Raw genomic sequence first — 26,188 nt, 5'->3', positions numbered from 1 at the left:
TGTCGGTCCAGAGCTGCTGACAATATGGTCATATCAGCAAAGTATATCAGTGTGAATGTGATGAATGAAGAAAATGAAAAAGTGGTTTTAGGAAAGGGAAAGGAAAGAAACACGTTAGGACAGAATCATCTTTCTTTTCAGTCATCTTGTCAGTCTGCACCTGATTTAAACTATACCTTACAATGTTGGGGATTCTAATGTTAAAAGGAGGGTAAATCAGTCCAGAAAACAACCTGAGCCACTAGTTAGGCATTAGACTAGCCTAATCCTGACTTCACCCTGATTGTTTACCTGTTGGATTAAGGTCTTCATCAGTAGCTGACCTTAAATATCCACTTTCACTTGAAAAAACAGAATGGTCCAACTGTATAATAAACCTTACACATTGTCACTCAACAATTCTTTGTTACAGTTTCAATGTACCAACAAGTCAAAAAAGGGTTTCTTCATGTCTCTGATGTTGGTATTATAAGTGTAATTTCAGCAATCTAAAGAATCAATGCCCAGTGCAGTATGTATTTTTTTTTTTTTTTTTTTTAATCTCTTCTGCACAGTTTACAAGGGGTTGTGCATTAGTACTCAAACAGGACTCTATTTCTATGACAGCAGCGGGCCTTTAAAAATATTGCAACCAATCAGAGGGCCGCATTTGGTTATAATCCCGCCTACTTCATTTGAGGTCTACTAGTACTACTAGTAAAACTTTTGGCTTTACACTGTAAAGAATAATATGTTGACTTTACTTAAAAAAATGAAAATATGCAAACTCATTGTCTTAAAACAAATATGACTACTTAGAATAATTAGAATTGATGTACTTAATCTTATAATCTAATAATATTGATCCAAGTTAACATAAAATTCGTTTTTTAAGGCAACAAGTCAACTTTTTATTCTTTACAGTGTATACTAGTTCTACCAGTAGACTAAATACAGTCAACTAGTAGTAGCTACTAGTAAAGAGAATTTTTGTTTTACTTGTAAAGAAAGGGTTTTGGTGCACAAGTGTGCGAGTAGACCTTAGTCAACTAGTAGATACTATTTATGTTACTAGTAGTACTAGTGGAGCTCTGAGTTTTTACTGATATTAGTAACATATTGTATGTAAAAATTGATGCTAAAAAAGCTTGCCATAGTGATTCTTTTCTGTTTTACAAGAGCAAGGCCTGAGTTTGACTTGGACTATTTCTAATTGTTTGTTGTGGCTTTTTGTGTCTTTCGTCATCTTAGAACATGTAAGACAAGTTATTTGAGCCTCTTAATTGCTAGGATTGAATGAGTGTGTGGATGTAAAGTCTGTCTATCTCTGCGTTGGCCCAGTGACAGACTGGTGTCCTGTTCCAGGTTCACTCCACATTGTGATGAGTCAAAGTTCTTGAAAGCAGTTAGAAATGGTATTGGAAAGGATTTGTGCATTCCACATGGCCTTTGTCTTTTAATGTGCTGATTTTCTCCCCTTTGTTTATTCTTATCCAATGTAAGCCAGGGCAGATGTGGAAAATCCGATCCAAACAGACAACTTGATGATCTCAACAGAATAGCCAGACTGCACCGTCTGTGTTTAGATCACAATATTTCCACTTACCAGTAGTGGCATTGAATTATTTACATGACCTTCATATTCCCAAATAGAAATGAACTGATTCTACATACATGTGGAAAGTTTGCACCTGATGATCACACCAGTCTCACTGTAAAACTTTCCTCTTCTTCGTTCACTGCTTTGCAAAATCAAAAACAAAACCCAAAAGTTACTTTGAGTTGAATAGACCCACATATATCAGCTTTCCTCACATTTTACAAACTTTAAAAAGCTTTACATATATTAACAAATCTAAATATTTTTAAATACCTTAAGGATCCCAAAGTAAATCAGCTAGTATTTGCTATAATTTTATATTCAAGAAAAAAAAATACCTGACTGTTTGAGGTAGTGGATATTCATTTTACAGTTTCTTTGGTGTTTCAGGTGGTTTGTCCTTACAAAATAAAAAAAAGTGTATTTTTATATACATTTTTTATTTTATTTGTATTCACATTCAGGCTTAGGATAAAGTATGTGATTGTTATTGGTTAACTCTGCTGCCATCAGCTGGTACAAAGAAAACAGCACACTTTGCTGAACAACAGATACCCATTCATTCTCATCAACTACAGTGGGTACGGAAAGTATTCAGACCCCTTTAAATGTTTCACTCTTTGTTTTATTGCAGCCATTTGCTAAAATCAAAAACGTTCATTTTATTTCTCATTAATGCACACTCAGCACCCCATCTCGACAGAAAAAAAACGGAAACGTAGAATTTTTGCAAATTTATTAAAAAAGAAAAGCTGAAATATCACATGGTCATAAGTATTCAGACCCTTTGCTCAGTATTAGGTAGAAGCACCCATTTGAGCCAGTACAGCCATGAGTCTTCTTGGGAATGATGCAACAAGTTTTTCACACCTGGATTTGGGGATCCTCTGCCATTCTTCCTTGCAGATCTTCTCCAGTTCTGTCAGGTTGGATGGTGAACGTTGGTGGACATCCATTTTCAGGTCTCTCCAGAGATGCTCAATTGGGTTTAAGTCACGGCTCTGGCTGGGCCAGTCAAGAATGGTCACAGAGTTGTTCCGAAGCCACTCCTTTGTTATTTTAGCTTTGTGCTTAGGGTCATTGTCTTGTTGGAAGGTGAATCTTCGGCTTAGTCTGAGGTCCTGAGCACTCTGGAAGAGGTTTTCTTCCAGGATATCTCTGTACTTGGCCACATTCATCTCTCCTTCAATTGCAACCAGTCGTCCTGTCCCTGCAGCTGAAAAACACCCCCATAGCATGATGCTGCCACCACCATGTTTTACTGTTGATGACTGTGATGAGCAGTGTCTGGTTTTCTTCACACATACCACTTAGAATTAATGCCAAAAAGTTCAATCTTGGTCTCAACAGACCAGAGAATCTTATTTCTCATAGTTTGGGAGTCCGTCGTGTTTTTTGGCAAACTCTATACAGGCTTTCATGTGTCTTGCACTGAGAGGCTTCCGTCGGGCCACTCTGCCATAAAGCCCCGACTGGTAGAGGGCTGCAGTGATTGTTGACTTAGTGGAACTTTCTCCCATCTCAGCAACAGTGATCTTTGGTTCTTCTTTACCTCTCTCACCAAGGCTCAGTCTGGCTGGATGGCCAGGTCTAGGAAGAGTTCTGGCCATCACAAACTTCTTCCATTTAAGGATTATGGAAGCCACTGTGCTTTCCGTACCCACTGTATATTCAAAGCTAAACTGTACCAGGGGAAAATAATAAAAAAAAACTAGGAGAATCCAAAGACCAATGCATCAGCCTGGAACAAACCCAAAGCTGAGAGGGAAAGCTAATGCTTTTTCCTTCTATGACAAACTGCAAATACGGTTTCTCCCAGTTACACCTTTGAGTTAAAATCTAAAACCAGATGTGACAGCCAGAACTCAAGAACTGCAAACATCATCAGACTTTGTGTACAAGTTTAATCATTTGAAAAAGGCATTTCTACATAATCTAACAATGCAGTGAAAAACAAGACTACTTTACGACATGAAAAATCCACACACTACATAAAACCTGCAGCTTATGTTCCAGGGTTTTACTCATGAGATTCTTGTTTCAAGTTTTTTGGTTTTTAAAAAAAAGAGTATCATCAATTCATCACAGCTGCTGGATGGCCGATGCTCACTGCGGTGTCATTTTGGCAGCTTCAGCTTTTATCAATGAAATGAGCTCCAGGTTGATTAGAAACACAAAGCGAAGACCTGCAATCTAAAAAAAAAACAAAACAAAAAAAATTAGGTACAATCTAGCCCTTTAAATTAGATTACATACACTTGACTACCATTGACAATACACTTAACAAACCCTCTACGCACCTCAACCACTGAGTTATTGTTTAGTTTCCACTTGTTTCCCGACAGGATTGGTCTGCCATCGATGTAGATAGGCCTCCTGCCTTCATTGGCGATGAAGAAATCTCCGTTATTCTTTAACTTTATGATTCCTGTCAGCAATAAAAGGTAACTGACATTGACTCATTTGTAGTTTCCACTGGTAAGCATCACAATGAAAAACACAAATCATTGATTCACAGATTAGACAGAAAAAGACAGAATCTTTTAGTGATATCTTAAAAAGATAAGGCAAATGTATTTGTAGTATAGCACATTTTATACACAGGGCAACTCAATGTTTTACATGGTTGAAATGGCAACATTTAGAAAGACAGTGAGAATATAAAAAAACACAGATAATTTGTAAAACATATCTTTGAAATAGTCAACAACATTTAAGTGATGGTTTAAGTGATTCATGTGCTTCTATTTGAAAAAATATGAACCCTGCTCAAGAAGGGAGAGCACTTCCAGAAATGATCATTGTACACAGAACATACAGTAAATTATAAAGTATTATATATAACATTTGCACCGTCAGATATCGTATTTGGTATCAAAAACATTAATAAAAGAATAATAATGAACAATAATTAATACAACTTAAAATATATAAAAAATTAAATCTGAACAATAAAAGCTCAAGAACAATGAATACAAATTAGGATTGAAAACACTTGTTTTTTATGTAGATGAAAAGTATCATTAGAATAATGAGAAAAAAATTAAACCGTTAAATGTAACGTACAATGCTGAAAAATAATTATGATTCAAAAAGCAGAACAGAAATTATCTAACAAACATCACACAAAATAAAACATTCTCATTGGAAATTCTGCTCTCCACCCAACTAGAGCGATGACATAGCACCAGTTTTTAAAAACACAGCATAGGCACACCTGGTGGTAGTAGTTACTACCGTAATATGGATGACCGATTATGGCCAAAATGATGATTATTTTGATCAATATTGTAATGACGATTATAATCACAATAATTTATCATGTTTGGGAAAAATCTGTATTTATTTTGCACTACATATCTGACCTCCTCCACATCGCCACCCCTGCCCGCACACTCCGCTCTTCCTCCACTCTTCAACTCTCTGTACCTCCAGCCAAACTCATCACTATGGGGCACAGAGCATTCAGCTACTGTGCCCCCCAGCTCTGGAATTCGCTCCCCACTAACCTCCGTACCATAGACTCCTTCCCACTCTTCAAATCACAACTCAAAACTCACCTCTTCAGATATTCCTTCTGCATCTAGTCACACATTCACCACACCAACACTGTACCCTGCTTTATTCCGTTGTACTTGTTTTATCTGTTTTATTCTGCTGTTTTTATTGTGTTTATTTTAATGACTGCCCTGTACAGTGTCCTTGGGTGTTCTGAAAGGCGCTTTTAAATAAAATGTATTATTATTATTATTATTATTATTACTTTAAATCTTCATTTTGAACTGTAAACTGTTCATATAATGGTTTTTTTTTTTTTAAAGGTAGGGTAGGTGATTTTCGAAAGCTAGCATGCTTTTGAATGTAGCCTCCCCGACGGCTCCGTCTTTACCCCCCTCCCCTCTGTGCTCCACCTCACTCACATGAATGCGCATAGCTGCTGCAGAAGAGGAGCTCAGCTCATCAATGTATTGTGTAGAAACTTCGTTGTCTCATGTCTCATTCAGCAGTAAGTAAACAAACTTTACCATTATACATGTTAAAAAACGTGACTAAAAACTCTGTTTTAACTCTGTCAGTGTGAGCTCGTGCATGCGAGGGATCGAGAACGAGCAGGGAGATGTGATTGGTCGAAGTTATAACAGGTTTACAGCTGCTACAGATGACGGCTTTTCTTCGTTCCTTTTTCAGAGCACATAAGATCTTAATTTCTGTCAGGACATTAAGACAATTTCAACCAAAAAGTGTATCTAAAGAAAATCTCCTACCCTGTCTTTAAATAAACATTATACAAAAATAAAAATAAAAAAATTACCTAACAATTTAAAATGACTAAAGTGACTAAAGTGACTAAAAACTCTGTTTTAACTCTGTCAGTGTGAGCTCGTGCATGCGAGGGATCGAGAACGAGCAGGGAGATGTGATTGGTCGAAGTTATAACAGGTTTACAGCTGCTACAGATGACGGCTTTTCTTCGTTCCTTTTTCAGAGCACATAAGATCTTAATTTCTGTCAGGACATTAAGACAATTTCAACCAAAAAGTGTATCTAAAGAAAATCTCCTACCCTGTCTTTAAATAAACATTATACAAAAATAAAAATAAAAAAATTACCTAACAATTTAAAATGTACCAAGGGTTAACTGAATAAATACACTATTACAGAGCGCTTTTAAAAAATGCAACTCATTGCAAACAATTAAAGCTCACAGCTCTCATCAGTGCACCAAATTATTCAAAGCTGCCACTGACTAATGGTTGAGAAAATGCCTGATTTGATATGCAGCATAACCCACACTTTAATAATAAATATTGCTAACAATCAGGTTTATTTAATTGTGGCAACCAAAATCATGATCACGATTAAAATTTGATTAATTGTGCAGCCCTAGTTATTAATTAATAATACTAACTAATAATTAAACATTTACATCACCTTGTTTTCTGGATATTTTCCAGGCTGGGCCCTCCAGAGACAGATCCACATCTATCTGTTTATCCTTTGTCGCTCTTCCCAATGTAATCTTTACAAACACGAAAATGTAGTTAGAATCTATATAAACAAACATTAGAAAGCAGTAGCTCACACAATCCCTTCCTCCAAAACAACACCTCAGTATTTGTAAACCCTATGCAATGATTTACCTCTCGTGATCTCATGAGGTAGCGCACCATTCTTCCTCGTAATGCCGCCAGAGTTTGGTTGTCAAAGTCAGGCATGCCTGTTCCTGTGCTCGAAAATACAAACGGATAAGACAGAGCTCCACAGATCCAACAAAGCCATGAGGCCTGTCCTTCATAAGGCTTAGCACGTAACGCACCTGTGATGCTGTCGACGAGAACCTGCCAACGAGGCAGCTCCTGCTCCAACTGTCGGATTTCTCTTTTCTGATGACGATCCGATATCATCAACTCTGCAGGGGAGCACAACAACACACAAGAGAGAATATCTGAGAAGAGGTTTCACTAATCTGTAAGGGTCAGATAATGTTAACAAGCTTGCAATTATACTCCATATACAAGTTAAAAAAAAACTAAAAACTTGATTACAGTGTATATACAGTAGTTAGTAAAAACTTGAATCACATATTACCATGCTCTAACAGTTCGTCTCTAGTCTCCCTGAGGGAAAAACAAAAACACAAATTAGTGCGGAAAAACTGGGGACATTCAAAGCATACAACATGTAACAAGCAGGTTTCAGTGTTTACTGTGTGCAGGTACAAAAGTGCATGTGCAGAGCAAAATAAAGACTTACTTTAACTTTACGTCATCGAGCATCTGCTCTGCATCAGAGAAATTAAGGACTTGGTCTCCTTTAGGAAGAGGCTGTACTGTAATAAACAATCAGAGAAAACAGCAGCAACAGATCAAAACTCACTGTTAGAATTCAGGAAAATATTTATTGTAAAAATACAAATATTCATCAAAATATGCAAATTTTTTGGTATTTCAAATCCAGGTGTATTAGATAAGATAAAAGGTTTGTTATTGGAAGATCACAGCGGCAAAACACAGCAAACATATGAGATCTATTTTCCATTAAATAAAAATACCTGATGTAAATTAAATTATGTTTTTATTATTTTTTACTTATACATTAGTGACATAATCAAACATGTCAACTACCGTCGTATTTCCTGCATTATTGTTGCTGCAGTACCATATATGGACTGGTGATGGCAGTATTGCTCCAACCGTTCACAGTGTTTAATATTTATTTATTATTTTACTTTAATGGTGTTGTTTAAGTGAAAGCAACTCTGTAGTTTATTTCAACTTCATTACCTCCACAACTTGCAGGCAGGTTAACTACAGCTTTATTAAGTTACAGATTTACAAAGTGTACTTAGATTTTATTAAAAAAACACAAGCTGGTCAACATGCCCAGGTTTCAGTGCACTTATTTGTGCAGTTACATTGTTTCCTGGTTCAATAAAGGTTAAAATTAAAAAAAAAAAAATCGATCATTTTTGAATCGATCAGAGAATCGCGTGACATAATATCGCGATATATCGCCGAATCAATTTTTTCCAACACCCCTAGTCAGAATACAAATAAAATAGCTGCCTAAAAAATGTGCTTAAAATTAGAAAAATAGTCGTGATTAATCGATTAATCGGAAAATCATTCAGGAGTAATTAGTCCTCCTATTAAGCCGCAGCCTGTGGACTCGTGTGACTCACCGCTCTGATCGTCCAGTAGATAATACTGCTTCAGCAGCTGCCAGTGTACCAGCAGGCTCTTTGGCCCGCGTGACGGGTGAAAGACTCCAGGGTGTTTGCTCAAAAGCTCCTGAAATGTGTCCAGTTTGGGCTGACTGGTCTGTTGAGAAAGAAACATAATACAACCCAGATTATAAATACACAATATTCCAAAACGGGGATTACTATCTGTAAAGCAAAAAAAGTTAAGTATTGGTGAACAACCCCACATACAGAGCCTATCTTGGCCAGCAGAGCCTCCTCAGCCTGACTGAACAGAGCTTTGCTCTGGATTGCAGCAATAGCTTCGGGATGAAGCTGCCGCATAGCCTGCCATGCCAGCCTTGAACATACAAAACACAAAGTAAAATGTTAATCAAAGAATGCTAACCTAAAACAATAACAGAAACAAAGGACATGACGTGTCTTACTTTGAGATGACGGGATCGTACAGCAAAGCATACCATCGCTCTTTGATTTCTCGCAAAGTGAAACGATAGCTGAACTTGACCCCCAGATGAACCGAGGTGAGGTCGGTCGTCTGAAAACAAACGCATATTAACATTTAAAGCATTGAAACAACAGCACCACATTATTTCAGAAGACATTGTTTACATGACAACAAACTTGTTTAAACTCACCTGCAACACTGCATTTATGAGTAGTAGGTCATCAGTGGGTTTCCATCGACCCAAGTCTTTAGAAGTATGTAAAGGTTGTTTGCTTTTCTTCATTCGTTTGGTAATCAGTGCAGGGTTAACTACCATAGTGAGAGGAGGCATCAGAGAACTTCCACATTTTGCAACCTAAAAGATGTAAAAAGTCTTAAAAAACAACATCCATTTGATTAATGCTGTGATAGCATCTTTAAAAGAAATCGTGACCCTTTTTACCTTTTTCTTCTCACTAGATGAAAGATCACTCCCTGAGTACCGAATGGGTTCTATGACAGAAGGACCTTTCACTCTGGTTGTTGACTTCACAAGGCTGCTCTCCACTAACTCATCATCAAACTTCTTTCTCTTAATTGACCTATGAAAACAATTAGCATTGACATTTACAACAGTGCCTTATCCACCAGCACAGCATCATTGTGCTCATGGTTATTACTGATAATTTGTAAACCAACACACTAGGGCTAGGACTTCAATGCGTTAATTGTGAATAATTAATTACAGCAAAATAATGTTCCATGCTGTTTGTACTCCAAACACCATGGAACCTCTCTTTGCACAAGTTGCTAGTAAACCCTTAATACTGATGCACTGGCTACAATGGTAGAACCTGTTGCTGTGCTAGAACCGGTGCTACAAGTAGCATTGTCTGACCCAACTTATGAACTGATATGTAGACAATTTCAAATTAAATTCATCAGCTTCATCAGTTGTTCTATTGATTTCATGCCACAGATATTCTTGTATTATAACTATTTTGCAGTGTTCAGTTTCCACTTATCTATTAACAAATGTTCTGTACTAAGTGCTGTTTTTTTATTTTAATACACAAAAACACATTTGTTTTAGAAAGTTTATTAAAAAAAAATCAAGAAAAGCATTAATATAGCTTACTTAAATTTAAGTTTGTGAACAATGGAATCATAATATTCTTCATTCATATTGCACATTATGTTAGCACTCAGTGATGAAAATAATAAACAATTTAGCTGTTTAAGCTCATTTGTTTTAATTGATTCAGTCATATACCAAAATACATTTAAATTGAAAAAACGTTGCTTCTCATGTGAAATATTATTACGCAATTCATTTAGATTCATTTAAATCAATTAATTAAAAAATCTCTAATTAATTAGAATCGAGTCCCACCTCTAGAACACACAGATGCAACTACATTAGTTAATACACAGTATGTTTCAATGTGTGTCAAACCTGGATGAACTTCTGCGCTTGGGAACACTGCCACCGAAGGCTTGAGTCGGTGTCTTCTTCACGTCTTTGATTATGAGAGAGTCTTCATCCTCTGATCGGCTCTGTGCACTACCCACTCCCAGCGATGCACCGACACCAGGATCACCTGCTTGCATCTGTTCATTCAAATAAGAAAATATTATAAACATAACACGAGAAAGAAACCTTTATTGAGAGGGAAAACTCGTCATCTGAAGTGCACCAGCTTTAAAGGCTCGGAGATCTGGAACAAAATTGATAGTACTATACAAGAAACACACTCAACATATTTAAAAAGCTTTTTAAGCAAAGTTTATTGCTACGTTATAATATAACCCAATATGGTTGATTATTCACACTGGTTGCATTTTGGTCTGGCCCTTGAATGTACGAGATATTTTGCAAACCTGAAGATGTAATTATGTAAATCTGATTTGAATATTGTGATGTGTAGAAACTGGATGGATGAATTTCACAGGCTTCCTTTTGTAAATGTGACCTTGTTGGTGGGTTGCTGTGAGTGGGTGAAATTTGTTATATTTTGTTTTTCTTTTGTAATTCAGTATCTTGGATTCATTTGTATTTTAACTGTGGGTCCCTATACATAAGCGCTTAAGCTTCTTGGGACTCCACTTTTTACAAAACAGACTTCAATATAAACAAAACAATGAATAAATATTAAAAACTATTCACAATGTCTCAGACTCCAACCATACTATAACCTAACAGCATACTGCAAACCTCTCAGATAAAGATTTATAAATCCAATGTTGAATTACACAATTAATTGAAATACTTGATAATCATGTTGCAGCAATTCAATGTATTTGAGCATATTAGGGATGAAATAATGAGGTTCATTCATTAATGTTGCCAAACAAGCAAGCCAAATATTTTCAAAAGGCTCACTCAATGGTTCAACATTGTCTTCTTTGAAAGAAAAACGTAAAGGGCACAGCAGAGGGCACAGAACTTTGGCAGCACTCCTCTGCATCAATTCCTTTTTTAACACCTAAATCAAACTAAGTTGTGTTCCTGACTATTTTTTTTTTTTTTATAGTTTATTTCTTATCTTCTTAAAAATGACTACTGGTACTATTAGGCATTCAAGAGCTCTAAAGTATCCACTTATTTATTTTCAGTTTTTATTTTAAATGCTTTCAGCCGCAAGAATGCTTTGTTCGTTAAATGTTAATGATGAGCAGTTTTCTTGTCTGCATTGTCCTTACATGATTAAAAGTAAAGCTCAACAGTGTTTAATTTAAAAACTGTTGGATACATTGCGTTGTTTTACAACCTTGCATGTGACATAAATATAACTGTTGTTTGGTGATGGCTTTGTTATGAGTTAGCTCCTGTGACCAAAAACATAAAGTGACTGATTTGCATCTGTGTCACTGGAATAACAGATTAATAACAGATCACAAATAATATGGTCTCACAAGTAGGGGTGTGAGAAAAAAAAATCGATTTTACGGTACATTGCAATTTTTTGGTTCTGATTTAAAATCTTTTTTTATTTAAAAGATTTTTTTTATATATATATTTAATCAATATTTTTGTGTATTTGTGCAATATTGCAGTGGTTACAATGCTTTCAATGTGTTGCAATGGTTACTTGATGCACTTTTATTTTCATATAATCTGTTCAGATCAGTGTATAAACTGACACAATAGGATAAATTATTTTTTCTTATTTTTGTGCATTGTCACTGTGATTTATCCTTAATGTTCTCACTTACAGATGTTACAATGCCGTCATTATGCTGTCATGGTTACTACGAGACTATTACTAGTTTCAGTGAAAAGAAACTTGTTGCACTTTATTTTATGATGGCAGTGTGTAACACTGCTTTTTCTTTTTTCAGTGAAAATGTGCAAAAACACCAATAGTAAATAAAAAAATAGAATGTTTTCAAGCAAATAGTTTTGACTCAATTTGTCCTCTGAATGATCAATATCTTCTGGTAAACATATACAGCAACTTCATTTTTTAACTCTACATTTAATTTTGATATCAACTGGGTAGAATATCACAATATATCGCAATAATATCGTATCGTGACCCAAATATTGTGATACGTATCGTATTGCAACATCCTTCCAATACTCACCCCTACGCACAAGCCCAGTCAAGCATTTAAAATACATGTAATATTCATTAAAATAGGTCTCTTGTAAGCCACATTAGACAAAAATAGTTGGATAGCATTTCGTGAGTGTATCTCACCAAATAAATAATATTACCAAAGTAATAATAAAGTCATTGGATATATTAAGGTTTTCTAATTTCCATTTTACGATTGATAATCATTGATACGGCCGGATGTCGGTCACCAGATAACCTGGCGCCCAGTTGTGTCAAAACACCGTTCAATCTCTTACTATTATTTTTAACTATCATTTACTGAATAAACAACAACCACAACAATGTATATTGTTAGTAATCGTTTTGTAGTGTAAAAAAAAAATCTGACTACATCTTTTCTACTTCAGAATGGCGCCAATCAGTCAATGTTTATCATTGTTTGCCAGATTAGCTTAGCTGAAAACTAGCTTCGTTTACCTCTGAAGCTAAACCAACAACAATAACACGCTATTTACCTTCAAGGTGAGTTATCTTTGTTAGGGTAGTTTAGTTGGTAATTCGGAATTATTTCTCCGTCTATGAATTTCACGACATCATTTTACCACAACTACATGACAATTATCCAGTAACTCGATCCGTTAGCATTAGCTCTACAGCTGCTTTAGCTAAAGCTACGTCGTTCTTCTTCTTTGGTGTTGTGACCGCTCACAAGCGCCGCCCACTGGAACATGAGACAGTCATTTTTTTTTCTCATCATAGTGATATAGTTTGGAATATTCGTAGGATTACTGTCAAAAACCTAATTTATTTAACCAAAAATTGATTGAGTGGAGCATAATATTTCTTATATACTTGTTTAATGAGAATTAATGTCTTTTTTCTTATGAAAATGTTCTTATCATTAAATACTTTCCTGTAACATATACGGAGTTTAATTCAATTTGAAAGATTATGCCTTCAGGCAAAATGTAACATTTTAAAGGCCACCTAAAGTATCAAATATGTAAACCAAAATTCCCTTGTTTAGTGGTGTAAAACTATGAATTAAAAGACTATTAATAAACATGTAAGAATTCATTTTTCACAACGCAGAGGTAAAGCAATTCAGAACTCACATTTTTAAAACATAAAGTGGAAAAAAAAGCTTGGTTGTGCCCCTTTCAATTTTGTAAATCCAATAAAATTTACGAATTACATTTCAAAATTTTACATAACATTTATCCCTGTCTGTAACGTAATAATTTCAAAATATGCTAATAAGTAGATGCACTTTTTGTTTTAATGAAGCTCAAACTATTATACATTTGTTTTACCACTGCCCATATACGTTATTATTATTCTGGAATGCGGTTGAGGATTTTGTATGCAACAGAACAAAAATATGGTAATTTTATCTTTGAAAACAAAAATAAATCAATACCTTTCATCATTAGTCTCATCATATAAATGGAAAAATTCCATATTCATAAATCAAAATTCTCAAAATCCCTTTCCAAATATTAATTTAAAAAAAAATCTAGTTTAAGTAATCTATGAATACTCTAAAGTTCTTTAAAAACAAATGAGGTGAAAATACTCTGCTTTTGTATGAATAATTGTTTCTTGCACCTCCAAGTGATATACTGTAATGCCTGTATTTGCTTTATTCTTTACTAGTGATGCTTTCCCTGACTGTGTTCTCTGTTATTTTATTGATTTGTAAACTATTGCAATTTGTCAATAACTGAAATAAAAAAATAAAAGGAAAGGACAAATAAATCCAATATAGACAAGACCTGTAAATTTGAATGTTGTAATTTATTAGAATAAAGACACTGACATGACGATTAATCAATGTTTAACAGTACAACCAAATAACATTTATTGATAAAACTATGTCAAACAACAATTTTGGTCCATGTGCAATTGTTTTAATAAAGAAATATTTACTACTCATTGATGTAAAACTACCAACAATCTATCATTAGTGATGACCGATTCAACAATGAAATACAGTGTTTGTAAACTGACATAAAAAAACAGAACAGCATGATGTCTCATACATCACATATTCATAAACTGTTTTTCATGGTATGATCATAACTGGAACTCACACCCTATTATCACACAGTGCAAGCTATAATAAAGCACCGACTCACACCTGCATTACAGGTCAATCTGATATAGATTAACTGAATGGTTGGTAAATAAAAAAAAAAACCCTGCCTGTCAGAGTAATGGAGTTAAAATCACAAACAAAAAAACCCTCACACTCATTCACGACAGATGAAAGATAATCTTCATCATTAAACTAGGAAACAGAAATGGAAAGACTAGCATCACTCAAAATAGGCTATGTATAAAAAAAATCATTATTCTACTGTTGAACCGACAAACTCGACAGATTTATAAAACACACATGCAAAAAATGCTACGTTTGGGGTTTTAGTTGCATATGTGACGCGACAAGAGAATGAACGCATTAGCTGCTCTTGTTAGGGAACCAGTAACTCAAAGTTCTACAGTTTTTTTGTATTTTCTTTACTTTCAGCACATCTCCAACAATCCTGGATCAATCACATGACATAATCTCTAAACAGGAACCCAATCAGTGCTGGGTTCCTAGAAAACAGTGTTTGCCAGTCTGAGGCTGGTCCAAAAAAGGTGCACTGTGTACATAAAACATGCCTTTTAGAAACCTGGACATGAGATTAAATGCTTTGGACATTAAATATATGTATGTTTAATACACAGAATAATGCAAAGACTATATGTGCATATTTAAGAGTGCACACCAGCTTGTAATGAGTTTACAGGGTTTGATTAGAGGCTTGTATTGCATTGAAACTATAATGCTCTGACTCAGTCTAGGGGTTTGTTTGCTGTTTTTTGTTTTCCTGATATCTGTGCAAATAAGCATATTTGTTGCATTTGGAACATGCGGTGGTAAATTTGCTGATAAGCCACTAGCCTTCTTTCTTTTCTTAGCGGACCATGACTCGTGCTGGCCAGGACACAGTTGCAAGCAAAGAAGGGCTTCAGTCCTTGTCATTAATTGGGTTGAAGGTCAATTCAGTCATGGACCGCTGTGTGCAGCGGGCTCACGGTTCTTGTGATTATGCCACCTGCCTGTTCTCCCCACCGCTGTGGGTCTCACGTTCCCATTCATGTAACTGATCAGCTCAGGAGAGTAGGTCATCGTTCAATAAACTGAAGGCTAATGACATTTTCAGGAACAAGAATGGTCCGTGTCATGGGCTTCACAGTATTCCCCTCCAGGCTTGGCTTCACATCGTACTCCACAAGGATCTGGAAACAAAAGATTTAGAAAAGTGTTAGGGCAGTGATGAAAAAAAGCTACTTGGTAATCCAAGGATTAAGCAATCAACTTAATTCATTAAGAGCCTGATTTACACAGCTGTTCAATTGCTTAAAGCTCTTTCTTTTAGTGTCGAACTTTATTCCAAGAAAAGGTGAGGAAAAAGGATTTGTGGGAAACTGCTGTTTGGGACAAACACATTCATACAGTGGTTCCCAACCACCAGGTCTTTGGACAATTTTTTTACTGGGTCGCAAATAAACGTTCAAAAACAAAAAAGATTTTATTCCATTTTTATGCATGTTTTGCTAAACTTACTTTGAAAAACTGTCAAAATCAGTTTTTCGTTCATACCTTCATTTGTTTGGACAGTGGAAAGTGTATTTACTGCATGTGAGACTCGTGCCCACGCCACTGCGTGCACACACACTCGCGAGACCCACACACGAGTCAGGAAACAAATTCTTTAAATATAATTATAACTTTGAATACCTTGCTTACAATTTTTAATTTTTTTTTCTGACTGCTTTAGTTTTATTTGACAGCACATGTAGTGGAATCTTTTCGTGACATATATTCACGTTTTTTTTTCTACTTTGCTAATACGTATGTAAAAATGTAAATCTTTCATAGAAAGTGATCAGTCTTATTTTCCGTTGTATATTTAAATTTGAGAAGTATATCTTCTCTCATTACTTATTTAATCAATGGAATAATGTATATAATAATACTCAATTACCATGACATTAGATAGCTGCGGCCCATACTATGTTCTTTGACCAGTTTCTGCAAATCTAAACTGTTGGTTTCAATACAAGTGATTTCTGTCTAACCCATGGGATCCAATGAGGCAGCCTCACCCTGGAAAGTGCAAGGTAAAGCTCCAGCTCAGCAATGCGTCGACCGATGCAGCTGCGTTTTCCCACACCAAAGGGCAGAGAGGCGTATGGGTGATGACTCTTCTTCTTGGTCAGCCATCGCGCCGGTTGGAAACTGTCTGGATCTTTAAACACTGCAGGATCCCGGGAAGCAGCAAAGTGGCACAAGGTGATAAGAGTCTGAATGGGAGGATATTTAGATCAGTCAGATAAATTAGGTGAGTGCATTTCAACCCAGATTATGTACTGCTTCCCCTAATCAATTCTAGGGAACACAAAGCGATGTAGGCTAGCTGAGTTCTAGGATGTAAGAAAATGACATAGACTCACTTTTTTAGGGATGAGATATCCTCCAACCTCAATGTCTTTCTCTGTGATGACTCTTGCATTTCCAGGAATAATAGGATACAGCCTAAAAACAGCAACAAAGAGTTTTAAAAATATCTTAAATTGAAAAAGGTCTCTATGAGGAATAAGGCTTCTGAAGCTTACCTCAGCACTTCTTTGACTGTGGCCTTAAGGAGAGGCATGCGGGCTATATCTTCAGCATTAGCTATTTTTCTGCCCTCCAGTACAGCCAGCACCTCAGCTCTCAGTGAGGCCTGGAACTCTGGATGGCGAGACAGCTCATATAGCGACCAGGACATCGTGCTGGAGATCTGAAATGATTTACAAGCTCATGTTGGACACGCCTTAAATTAAAACCAAACAGCAACAAAGACACTAGCTCGGGCATTGCTCTTACTGTGTCAATTCCTGCAAGGAGCAGCTCTGTTATGTTGCTGTAGACCGTCTTCATGGGCAGCTCCGTCTTTGACAGGAAGTAGGTGACATAATGGCCTTCCACTTTCTCTCCTCTGGCAACTTTCTCTGCTTCGGCCCTCAGTCGCTGATCAATGTGACCTTTTGCTGCGAAAACAGGTCATTTCGAAATGAAATGAAAACAAATTCAATACAGTTTAAATCCCATTTGTGTAATATCTTATTGGTTAAAAAGAGGTTTGGCAAAAACAACACCAGCATAATAGTCTAAGTGAAACACGTGTTTACTAATCTCCTTTCTTTCACAGTTAACATTTTCATTTGTCAGAATTACACAAGGTGACAGATCCTGAGGTGGTATTAAAGATATAAGACTTTATAAAATTATATCCTACCAAATTCAAAAATGTAGTCCCAGCGCTGACAGAAGGCCCTCCAGGTTTTGGGTAATAACCAGTGCAAAAAGCTTGGTATGGCCATGGTGACAATGGTCTTCTCAAACACAGTTCTAATGGACTCGATAAAATGTTGCGTTTCCTCTGGAACAACTTTATTGAGACAACCGATCCTGGACTCAAACAACACTGAAGAAATACCTGTTGGTAGCAAGAGAAAAGCCTATGAGCTGTAGAGAAAAAGGTGACAAAAGGCTTTCCCACGATGATTGCTAATCAACTCAATGTCAGTATTTAGAAACTTTACTGAGGCGTAATTGGAATTTTTGATGGTCACTACCAAGATTACATCACAGTGGACCTATTGTTGATTTACAATGGTTAAAATAAATTGTATTTATCCAGACACAACCCATATTAAGCATGTATTCAATTACCAATGTTCACATGGAGTGACACACCCAGAAGAACTGTATAAACATTAGTGCTTCTTATACAACATGAACCCTCACCCTCAAGCCCGAAGCTGTAGAATATGCTGGCGATGTCGGTGACAACGCCTTGAGGATTCCTGCAATGGTGGATTTTGGCCATGAGGTCACTGACGATGCTGTTCAGGGTTTCGTTGTAGGCTTCCACTGCCTTTGGGCGCAGCATGAGTTTCCCAAGAAGACTTCTCACCGTCTGCCACTCCTCCCCTTCACTGGGAATGAACAGGGGAGAGGAAATGTTTAAAATACATTGGGGTCAGTCTGGCTTCCTCTTATCCACCTTTTTTATTAGGGCACCTACTTTTTGATTGTGGGTGCAACTTTGTTGTTTTTTTTGTTTCACAATTAGAGCCCTGGAAATAGATAACTTCAAATCATGTTTACTGTGATAACATTTAAATAGCTTCCAATAGTGTTTTTATTATGGGGGCCAAGCCCACGGGGCCTGGGGACCATGTATGCTCAAATACCTAGGAACCCTTGTGTAAAGTTATTTTTCCCCCGGTAAATGTGGTGCTGCAGGCTAAAATGTGCAAGGGAGGGCGGTGCCCTTTGCAGGGTTGGTTCAACCCCGCCAGCTTACCTTGGATGCAAAAACTCACATATGTCCTGCCAGCAGGTGGCGCTATAACCAACACATTTTGACCTATAACTCCCACACCATGTCGCACATTCAAAAACTTCATATCCACAGATTCCATGAATAGCACTGAATCAGCTGGGCTAGGCCACGCCCATTTCCGCCTAGAATTTTCTTTGCGCAAAATTGCGAAAACCTACTTTTTCGAACTCCTCCTAGTGTTTAAGCTCTATCTGCACCAAACGTTGAATCATCTGGGCTGGGCCACGAGCATTACTATTACAAAACTGCAAATGACACGTTGGCCTGTGTCCTGACGCTCGCCCCAAGCCCGTCATCCTTTGTGTCCATGGACTCTGCAAAACCTGGGGGATAAGCCTTCCCACGCGTCTTTCATAACTGCTCGCAGTTGTAGTTATTATTTTTTTTTTATAACCCCTAACTGACTTATTTTGTAGTTAACACATGCAATTGATTCCCACCCCGCTAACGGTCACCTCCTGCATCAAAAAGGTGGTTCTGCCCATGATCATTCCTACTGTAGCACCTCTAAAACTAGGGTGGACATTTAGTGAATTTCTTAGTAAATATATTTTTCAAATGTTTTTATTTCTAGTGAGTCTTAGCTCATTTCACCCTCAAAGACAGTCTAACAAAAAAAAAGTTGAATCTACAGTATTTGCAATTTACAATAATGTGGTTGATTAAAAAAAACTGGAAGTTGAGATGTACCTGCATATTTGCGTTCTTGGATGTTGTTATAACAGGTAATTTATGTTGTTACTCACTCAAAATAAATGAACAAATCAAATCCTAGTTGATACTCACGCTGTCAAAAGTCCATAATGATGTCCTCTAAGCTTCCTGTAGTCTTTCCAGGAGGAAAGCTCAGAGCGCATTGGGTGATGGCCTTCTTGCCGTAAGACCTGCTCGATAAGTGCTGGATCAGCTACATGGACTGTCATGAGGGGGCCGTAGCTCGCCTTCCACACTGGTCCATACCGCTTCACTGCTTTCATCTAGGAAATGAGAGAAAAGCATGATCTTGTTAAAATCTGCAGGCTAAAACATGACTGACATGTCACCTGCAGATGCACTTCTGCAGCTGTACGCTTAGTGCAGAAACCTGGTCACCTGCAGGCATTATCATGTAAGAAAGGCAACTTACTGGAATTAGATTAAAAGATGACGTGTGCAAATCATTGTGTAAAAGCTTTTAAATGAAAGGGAAAGCTGGTTTTATGTAAATGTATAGCAATAAAGAAAGTATAAGGATAATCTGTTTTAGGTATGAATCCCAAGTACATTATTAGATTGACCTAATGGTGCCACATGTCATATTAGGAAGATTGTACTGGGTTTGTGAAAATTACATATATATATATATATATATATAACTGGTACAATGGGGTTTTCATTGCAGTCAGCAAGTGCACCATCCATGATTGTGATTGGTTCACCTTTTCTGCAAAATCACAAATTTCTGGAGAAAAGCACAAATTAATACATAAACATTAGTGTCAAATGCAGTTCGTCTGAGCAACTAATTTACACCATGCCATAAATTAGTATTCTGTGTGATATATCAATAATTGGTATGTGCAGATGATGGGTACACCGCGATGTTCGATTTCCTCTCATTTTTGTTCGATAAAATAATACAGTCAATAAAAAGTCTCAACATTTTTCATATAATAGATAATTTGAATGTGTTTATTTCTTTCATTTTCTATTAAGAAATAATATGATGCCAGGATTTCTTTGGTCTGGCTCCATGGAGAACAAACTGGGCCGTTTCGGTCCCTGTGAGAATGAACATGTTGTGTCTTCACTTACATGTAACTCGTGCAGCCGGGACAGACCCTGTCTGGCACACAAGTCCCAGGTGACGCTGGCGAACGACGGCCCGGGCATGTCATTCAGAGTCTTTACCACCTGGCTGGCCCCCGGCCGAGCTGCTGCTCCCTCGGCCCACCTCTCCACCCACCTGAGCAGGGGGAACCCCCGGCTGGAAGCTCTGAGAGCCTGCTGCAACATCCTCCTCACAACGAGAATAGAGCGGTGGCTTGATGCGGGACCCTGGCACGCAGGAGCTCATTTTATTGTCCCGGTTGGAGTCTGTATTTATAACCCGCGACATGCCCCTCTCACCCGGGCAGCCCGAGACATTACGGTCCCCCATAGCGGGCCAATCATTGACCTGGAGCCTTGCCCCGCCCCGCCCCGCTGGAGGAGACTAATGAAGGCGTGAACCCAGAGGCAGGTGTATCCAATCAGAGAGCTGGACTCAGACAGCACACGTGGAGATGGTGGATAATTAATACATCATGGATCCTGTGGGACTGTTCAGCCTTATCTGCAGCACTTTGCTCCCAGATAGAGCGTCAGACGGATACTTTTTTTTAGAGCGACCACGTCCTCGCGGATGAGCGGCCGATAGCCTCCCAAAGACAATGTCAATATCGATCCCCACGTACCTGACTATGGTAGACTAGCTCTGTTTAATGGCGATAGAGCGGCTCCAGGTCAGCCACACTCTAGACAAGCCAAGACCTCAGACAGACAGACAGACAGGTCATATTTATATATTTATATATTTTATAAAGCGGGGCAGGCTTTCTTTTTAATATGATGTGCAGATTATATGCTTCCATCTGCAAAATACGTATTAGGCAATACATAACCACTGTTCCATGCCACTTTTTTTTTTTTTTTTTCCCCCTTACCTGAACAATTATTCTACAGTGTGTGTGTGTGTGTGTGTGTGTGTGTGTGTGGACTGTGAACAGCCCTGAAGCTGTACTCCGGATGGATTTGAAAACTTGTTTTACCATTTCATGTCTAAATTGAAAATCATAAATCATTGAGTTATAGGGTTATTCTGCTGACTGACTGGCAGTTTCAGGTGCTCCAACAGTTCTGTCTGCTAATCCTCCAGAATCCTAGACCTCTCCACATTGAAGCCTCCCAACAATCCATGGCAATTGATTTTCTACGAGTTTTGCACTTGTCTGCAAAACTCGTAGAAAATCAATTGAGGAATAATTCTTGGCAAATTGCCTTTCCTTCCAGACGAGGGCAAGTAGAGCAAATTATTTTATTGTTTGTCATCAGCACTAAAAGGTTCCCAGCTTTAAAATCTTATAATTTGACCTGGGACCATTTTGTATGGAGTTTGCATGTTCTCCTCTTGTTTTGGAGGGTTTTCTCTGCAGCACTGCTAAATCCAACAACATGTACCGGTTAATGAGACTGTTCTAAAATACAGTTCCTCTAGATTACAGTGCTTCATTGCCACAAGCTAAGTCTCACAGCTATTTACTATTCAAACTATTCCCAGATGAGACACAAGCCTTCCATTGGGATTGTTTCCCAAAATGCGTAGCAACATGTCAGTGAAGGATTACTGAGAGCCTTTACAGACATTTTGCTATATGCATTTAGGGATAGACAGCGTTCAACTAGTGTTAGACGATGAGAGAACAGACAAGAACATTGACACTTTGCAAATCTTGTGGAAGACATTAAAGAAACATCATTTATATAGCACAATGATAAATGTAAAAAACAAAAACAAAAGCAACATTCAAGTAGTAACATTTATGTCTCCCTGTCTGTCTTCATCCTCGTGTGTCTCCATTTCTGTCTCTGTGTCCCTGTGTTTTCTGTGTGTGTGTGTGTTTGTGTGTGTATCCTGACACCGAGGACCAGTTTGGGGAGGAGTGAGAAATCAGTCACACATGCATTACCTTTGAAAGGGACTATTTTGACCAAAACTTTGCTATGTTGGGAGCAGGTTCTTTTGTATCTCATTGTATATAAAAAAATGACCAGCAATAAATAATTTACATTAATAACAAAAGAGCACTAGGAGAGGGCAAACCAATTTGCCATTTGCCAAATATTCTCTTTGTCAGATATTGGCAGTTATCTGGGTCAATGATGCTGATTATTGTACCATAGTAATTCCCACTATAAAGGCTTGGCAGACATTTCTGCCCCCATTAACGATACAATAGGTCCTCATGTATGGACACCCCCATTTTTTTTTGAAAAATCAAGATGAAATTCAAAATTCGGATCCAATCCATATGAAACTCAGTTAAATGAGTAACCAACTCCACAGAAACCAAATTTCATTAACATTAGTCAATTACGAACCAATATATACATTTTCTAAAATTTCACCAATGATGAGATAGGAATTTTTTTTTATTTTTTATAACTGATAGAATCAATATATTGATCCTGATCCCCTCTAAAATTGAAAAGAATCTGACATAAGGTCTATATTTAGTAAAAATGTTGAAGTAATACTCCAATAGACAAACAAATAAAGAAACACCTGTGAAAATGTTACCTCCTCGGCAGAGGTAATCACAACAATGTAGTTAGAGATGCTAAGAGATTCTTGGTTGTGCCTGGAAGGACAAAAAACATCCAATCGTCTGTGGTGATTGTTGGAATAAAGGAAAAAATGAATAAAGTAATATATTTTGTATTATACTTTTTAAAGTGCTCGTTGCAGAGGGACTGTGATGTCACAAAGTTTGATCATGTTGCACAATAATGATTGTGGTTGCTGAAGTGGAATGACATGAAATTGATCCAAACGCTGGACAGCAGCCTATGCTATTGAACAAAGCCTTACGGGGGTGCAAAAGGTAACATCAGAGGGCTATCTCATGACCTTCAATGATCCATCAGACCTGTGTGCAGGACTTGACCTGAACATGTGAATCAAATCTGATACGATGATTCAATCTGAAAATAGGCTACGAGCCTGACAAGAACACGAGACTTTGCCGTTTATAGACACACGTGTGTCTTCCAAGTATAAAAGATAAAAAAGTGACCTCTGACATTTTTTTGAACACATAAGCACATTTTTAAACAAAGTAAGCTCTGTAAGTTTATCCCAACTCACTGCAAATCAACAAAATTGTGTTATTGCTCATCCTATTGTGCTCATCAAACACATGATATCTTTGGTATGTGTATAGCAATGTATAGAAATGTGGTTCTATGTACAATATAGGTAAAGTCTCTACCTTTATTAATATAACTATTTTTGTGTTCATATCTATATAGGTAGCTTATATTGTAATTATAACTTGTATATGGGTAGTATATAATATTACTGTATGTACATTGTTTATGTATATAGATATACAGTGGGGAAAACAAGTGTTTGATACATTGCTGATTTTGCAAGTTTTCCCACTTCCAAAGACTGGTGAGGTCTGTAATTTTTATTGTATAAGTACACTTCAACTGTGAGAGACAGAATATGAAAAAAACATCTACAAAACACATTGTATGATTTTCAAATAATTCATTTTCATTTTATTGCATAAAATAGGTATTTGATACAATAGAACAATGGAACCTAATTTTGAATATAGAAACTATTGTTAACAACTCCAGATGTCAGATGCTTCGTGCAGTTCTTCACCATGTTTGCACACACTCCAGCAGGGATTTTGTCCCACTCCTCCAAACTGATCTGGGCAACACAGAGTTTCAGTTCCCTCCAAAGATTTTCTATTGGGTTGTTGAGGTCTGGAGACTAACTTCTTACGAAGCCACTCCTTAGTTGCCCTGGCTGTGTGTTTTAGGTTGTTGTCATACTGAAAAGATCCAGCCATGATTCATCTTCAATGTTCTCACTGAGAGAAGGAGGTTGTTGGCCATGGCCCCATCCATCCTCCCCTCAATACGGCGCAGTCGTCCTGTCCCCTTTGCAGAAAAGCACCCCCAAAGTATGATGTTTTCACCCCCATCCTTCACGGTTGGGATGGTTTTCTTGGGGTTGTACTCATCGTTATTCTTCCTCCAAACACTGAGAGTGAGGTTCAAACCAAAAAGCTCTATTTAGGTCTCATATGACCACATGACTTTCTCCCATGTCTCCTCTGGATCATCCAGATGGTCACTGGCAAACTTTAGATGGGCCTGGACATGTGCTGGCTGACGCAGGGGGATCTGTGGTCCCAGTTAGCTTCATGTCATTGACCAGGTCTTCCCGTGTAGTTCTGGCCTGATCCCTCATCTTTTTCATGATCATTTGTACCCCACGGGGTGAGATCTAGCATGGAGCCCCAGACCGAGGTAGACTGACAGTCATCTTGAGTGTCTTCAATTTTCTAATAATAGTTCCAACAGTCATTGCCTTCTCACCAAGCTGTTTGCAGATTGTCTTGTAGTCCACCCCAGCCTTGTGTAGGTCTAAATGTTTTGTCTCTGGTGTCCATAGACAGCTCTTTGGTGTTGCCCATGTTGTTGTTGTTGGAGTCTGATTCATTGAGTGTGTGGACAGGTGTGTTTTATAAAGGTACCAAGTTCAAACTGGTGCAGTTAATACAGGTAATGAATGGAGAATAGCAGGGTTTCTTAAAGAAAAACTAACAGGTCTGTGAAAGCCTGAATTCTTGCATGTTGGTAGGTGATCAAATACTTATTTTATGCAATAATATGCAAATTAATTATTTAAAAATCAAACATGACATACGTGTTTTTGTGATTTTTTTTTCTTCTTCATTATATTCTATGTCTCATATTTGAAGTGTACCTATGATGAATATTACAGACCTCTCCAGTCTTTGGAAGTCGGAATACTTGCAAAATTGGCAGTGTATCAAATACTAATTTTCCCCACTGTATGTATGTATAGGTGTATATCTGTATATATATATATATATTGTGTGATGTGGCTTGCCATGGAGTGCTGAGGACAGCCTGAGGTATTTCCTTTACTGAATTGGCCCAGTGCCCAGAGGGGAGGCGGCTATACTCCCAGACTGGTATGTTAAAGTTCATGTCTGCAGTCTGCTTGTCTGTATGGTGTCAGAAGCAGAACACCATCACACGCATACACGCACTCACACAGGTACTCTCCAACTGTATGTGTGTGTGTGTGTGTGCATGTATGTGGTCACTGTCAGCTCACAGGCTATGGTTGTGTCTATGTGGTAATCAGGTGTCCAATGACACTCTCAGCGTTTGGTGCTCTATGACAGAGTTTGTTTCCTGCTCACCATCACATATGCAATCTCCTAAAGTCTGATTTCCTGATGATCCTGGCACATACTAACCTCCTCAACATTGATACTACTTTAGCACTTTATTGACAATAGTTGAATTTGCCAGATATTTGCAGTTATCTGGATCAGTGGTACCATGATCATTCGCACTTTAAAGACTTGGAAGACATTTTTATTCCCATTAATAATGATACAGTATAGGTTAAAATGTATGGGCACCCCCATGTTTTCATTTATTTTAAATTAAATGTGCATTCCAGACCTAATCAGGATTGATGAAAGTCGATGGGGTGATTGTGGAACCAACCCAACATAAATAAGTTACATTTCATAAAGATTGGTCACTTATAAACTGTTTCAAAATCAGTATAGTGATCTGACACCCCTCCAAATTTGTATGGATTCTTCCATGGCGTAAGGTCTATCTTTGGCTATGCCTTTGTCAAAATCCGTTAAGTACTTGTGACGT

The 26,188-nt window shown here is 37.4% G+C and overlaps 2 protein-coding genes across 2 annotated transcripts; both read right to left on the bottom strand.

Annotated features, from left to right (window-relative positions):
• Positions 1-3,637: 3,637 nt before the first annotated feature.
• mcrs1 (microspherule protein 1) lies at positions 3,638-12,964 on the bottom strand. Its single transcript, XM_028446047.1, has 14 exons — positions 12,788-12,964; positions 10,166-10,320; positions 9,173-9,311; positions 8,921-9,085; positions 8,711-8,820; positions 8,514-8,622; positions 8,262-8,400; positions 7,334-7,409; positions 7,169-7,197; positions 6,897-6,989; positions 6,721-6,803; positions 6,512-6,599; positions 3,880-4,007; positions 3,638-3,772 (listed from the first exon to the last, which is right to left on the bottom strand). Exons 2-14 carry the CDS (start codon positions 10,318-10,320, stop codon positions 3,686-3,688), a joined length of 1,401 nt encoding a protein of 466 aa, XP_028301848.1. The 5' UTR covers positions 12,788-12,964; the 3' UTR covers positions 3,638-3,685.
• A 1,514-nt stretch (positions 12,965-14,478) lies between these two features.
• Positions 14,479-20,857, bottom strand: cyp27b1 (cytochrome P450, family 27, subfamily B, polypeptide 1). The gene is made up of 9 exons (XM_028446046.1): positions 20,513-20,857; positions 19,505-19,695; positions 18,118-18,308; positions 17,606-17,806; positions 17,194-17,357; positions 16,941-17,107; positions 16,779-16,860; positions 16,431-16,628; positions 14,479-15,560 (listed from the first exon to the last, which is right to left on the bottom strand). Exons 1-9 carry the CDS (start codon positions 20,711-20,713, stop codon positions 15,447-15,449), a joined length of 1,509 nt encoding a protein of 502 aa, XP_028301847.1. The 5' UTR covers positions 20,714-20,857; the 3' UTR covers positions 14,479-15,446.
• Between the last annotated feature and the right edge of the window lie 5,331 nt (positions 20,858-26,188).

This window comes from Gouania willdenowi, chromosome 5 (assembly GCF_900634775.1).
Source record: "Gouania willdenowi chromosome 5, fGouWil2.1, whole genome shotgun sequence".
In the NCBI taxonomy this organism is placed as follows: Eukaryota; Metazoa; Chordata; class Actinopteri; order Blenniiformes; family Gobiesocidae; genus Gouania; species Gouania willdenowi.
Note: the sequence above shows the minus strand (reverse complement) of the source record. Positions and strands in the feature narration are given on the sequence as shown.

Bases quoted from the DNA above. Each gene is read 5' to 3' on its own strand.
- cyp27b1 (XM_028446046.1), bottom strand. From the start codon at position 20,713: ATGTTGCAGCAGGCTCTCAGAGCTTCCAGCCGGGGGTTCCCCCTGCTC. The intron at 19,696-20,512 runs GTAAGTGAAGAC...CTCATTTCCTAG, and splicing joins CCCGGCTGCACGAGTTACAT to ATGAAAGCAGTGAAGCGGTA. The intron at 18,309-19,504 runs GTGAGTATCAAC...GTTCATTCCCAG, and splicing joins CATTATGGACTTTTGACAGC to TGAAGGGGAGGAGTGGCAGA.
- mcrs1 (XM_028446047.1), bottom strand. From the start codon at position 10,320: ATGCAAGCAGGTGATCCTGGTGTCGGTGCATCGCTGGGAGTGGGTAGT. The intron at 8,623-8,710 runs GTAAGACACGTC...TGTATGTTCAAG, and splicing joins TACGATCCCGTCATCTCAAA to GCTGGCATGGCAGGCTATGC. The intron at 6,600-6,720 runs GTAAATCATTGC...GTGTTTGTAAAG, and splicing joins ACCTCATGAGATCACGAGAG to ATTACATTGGGAAGAGCGAC.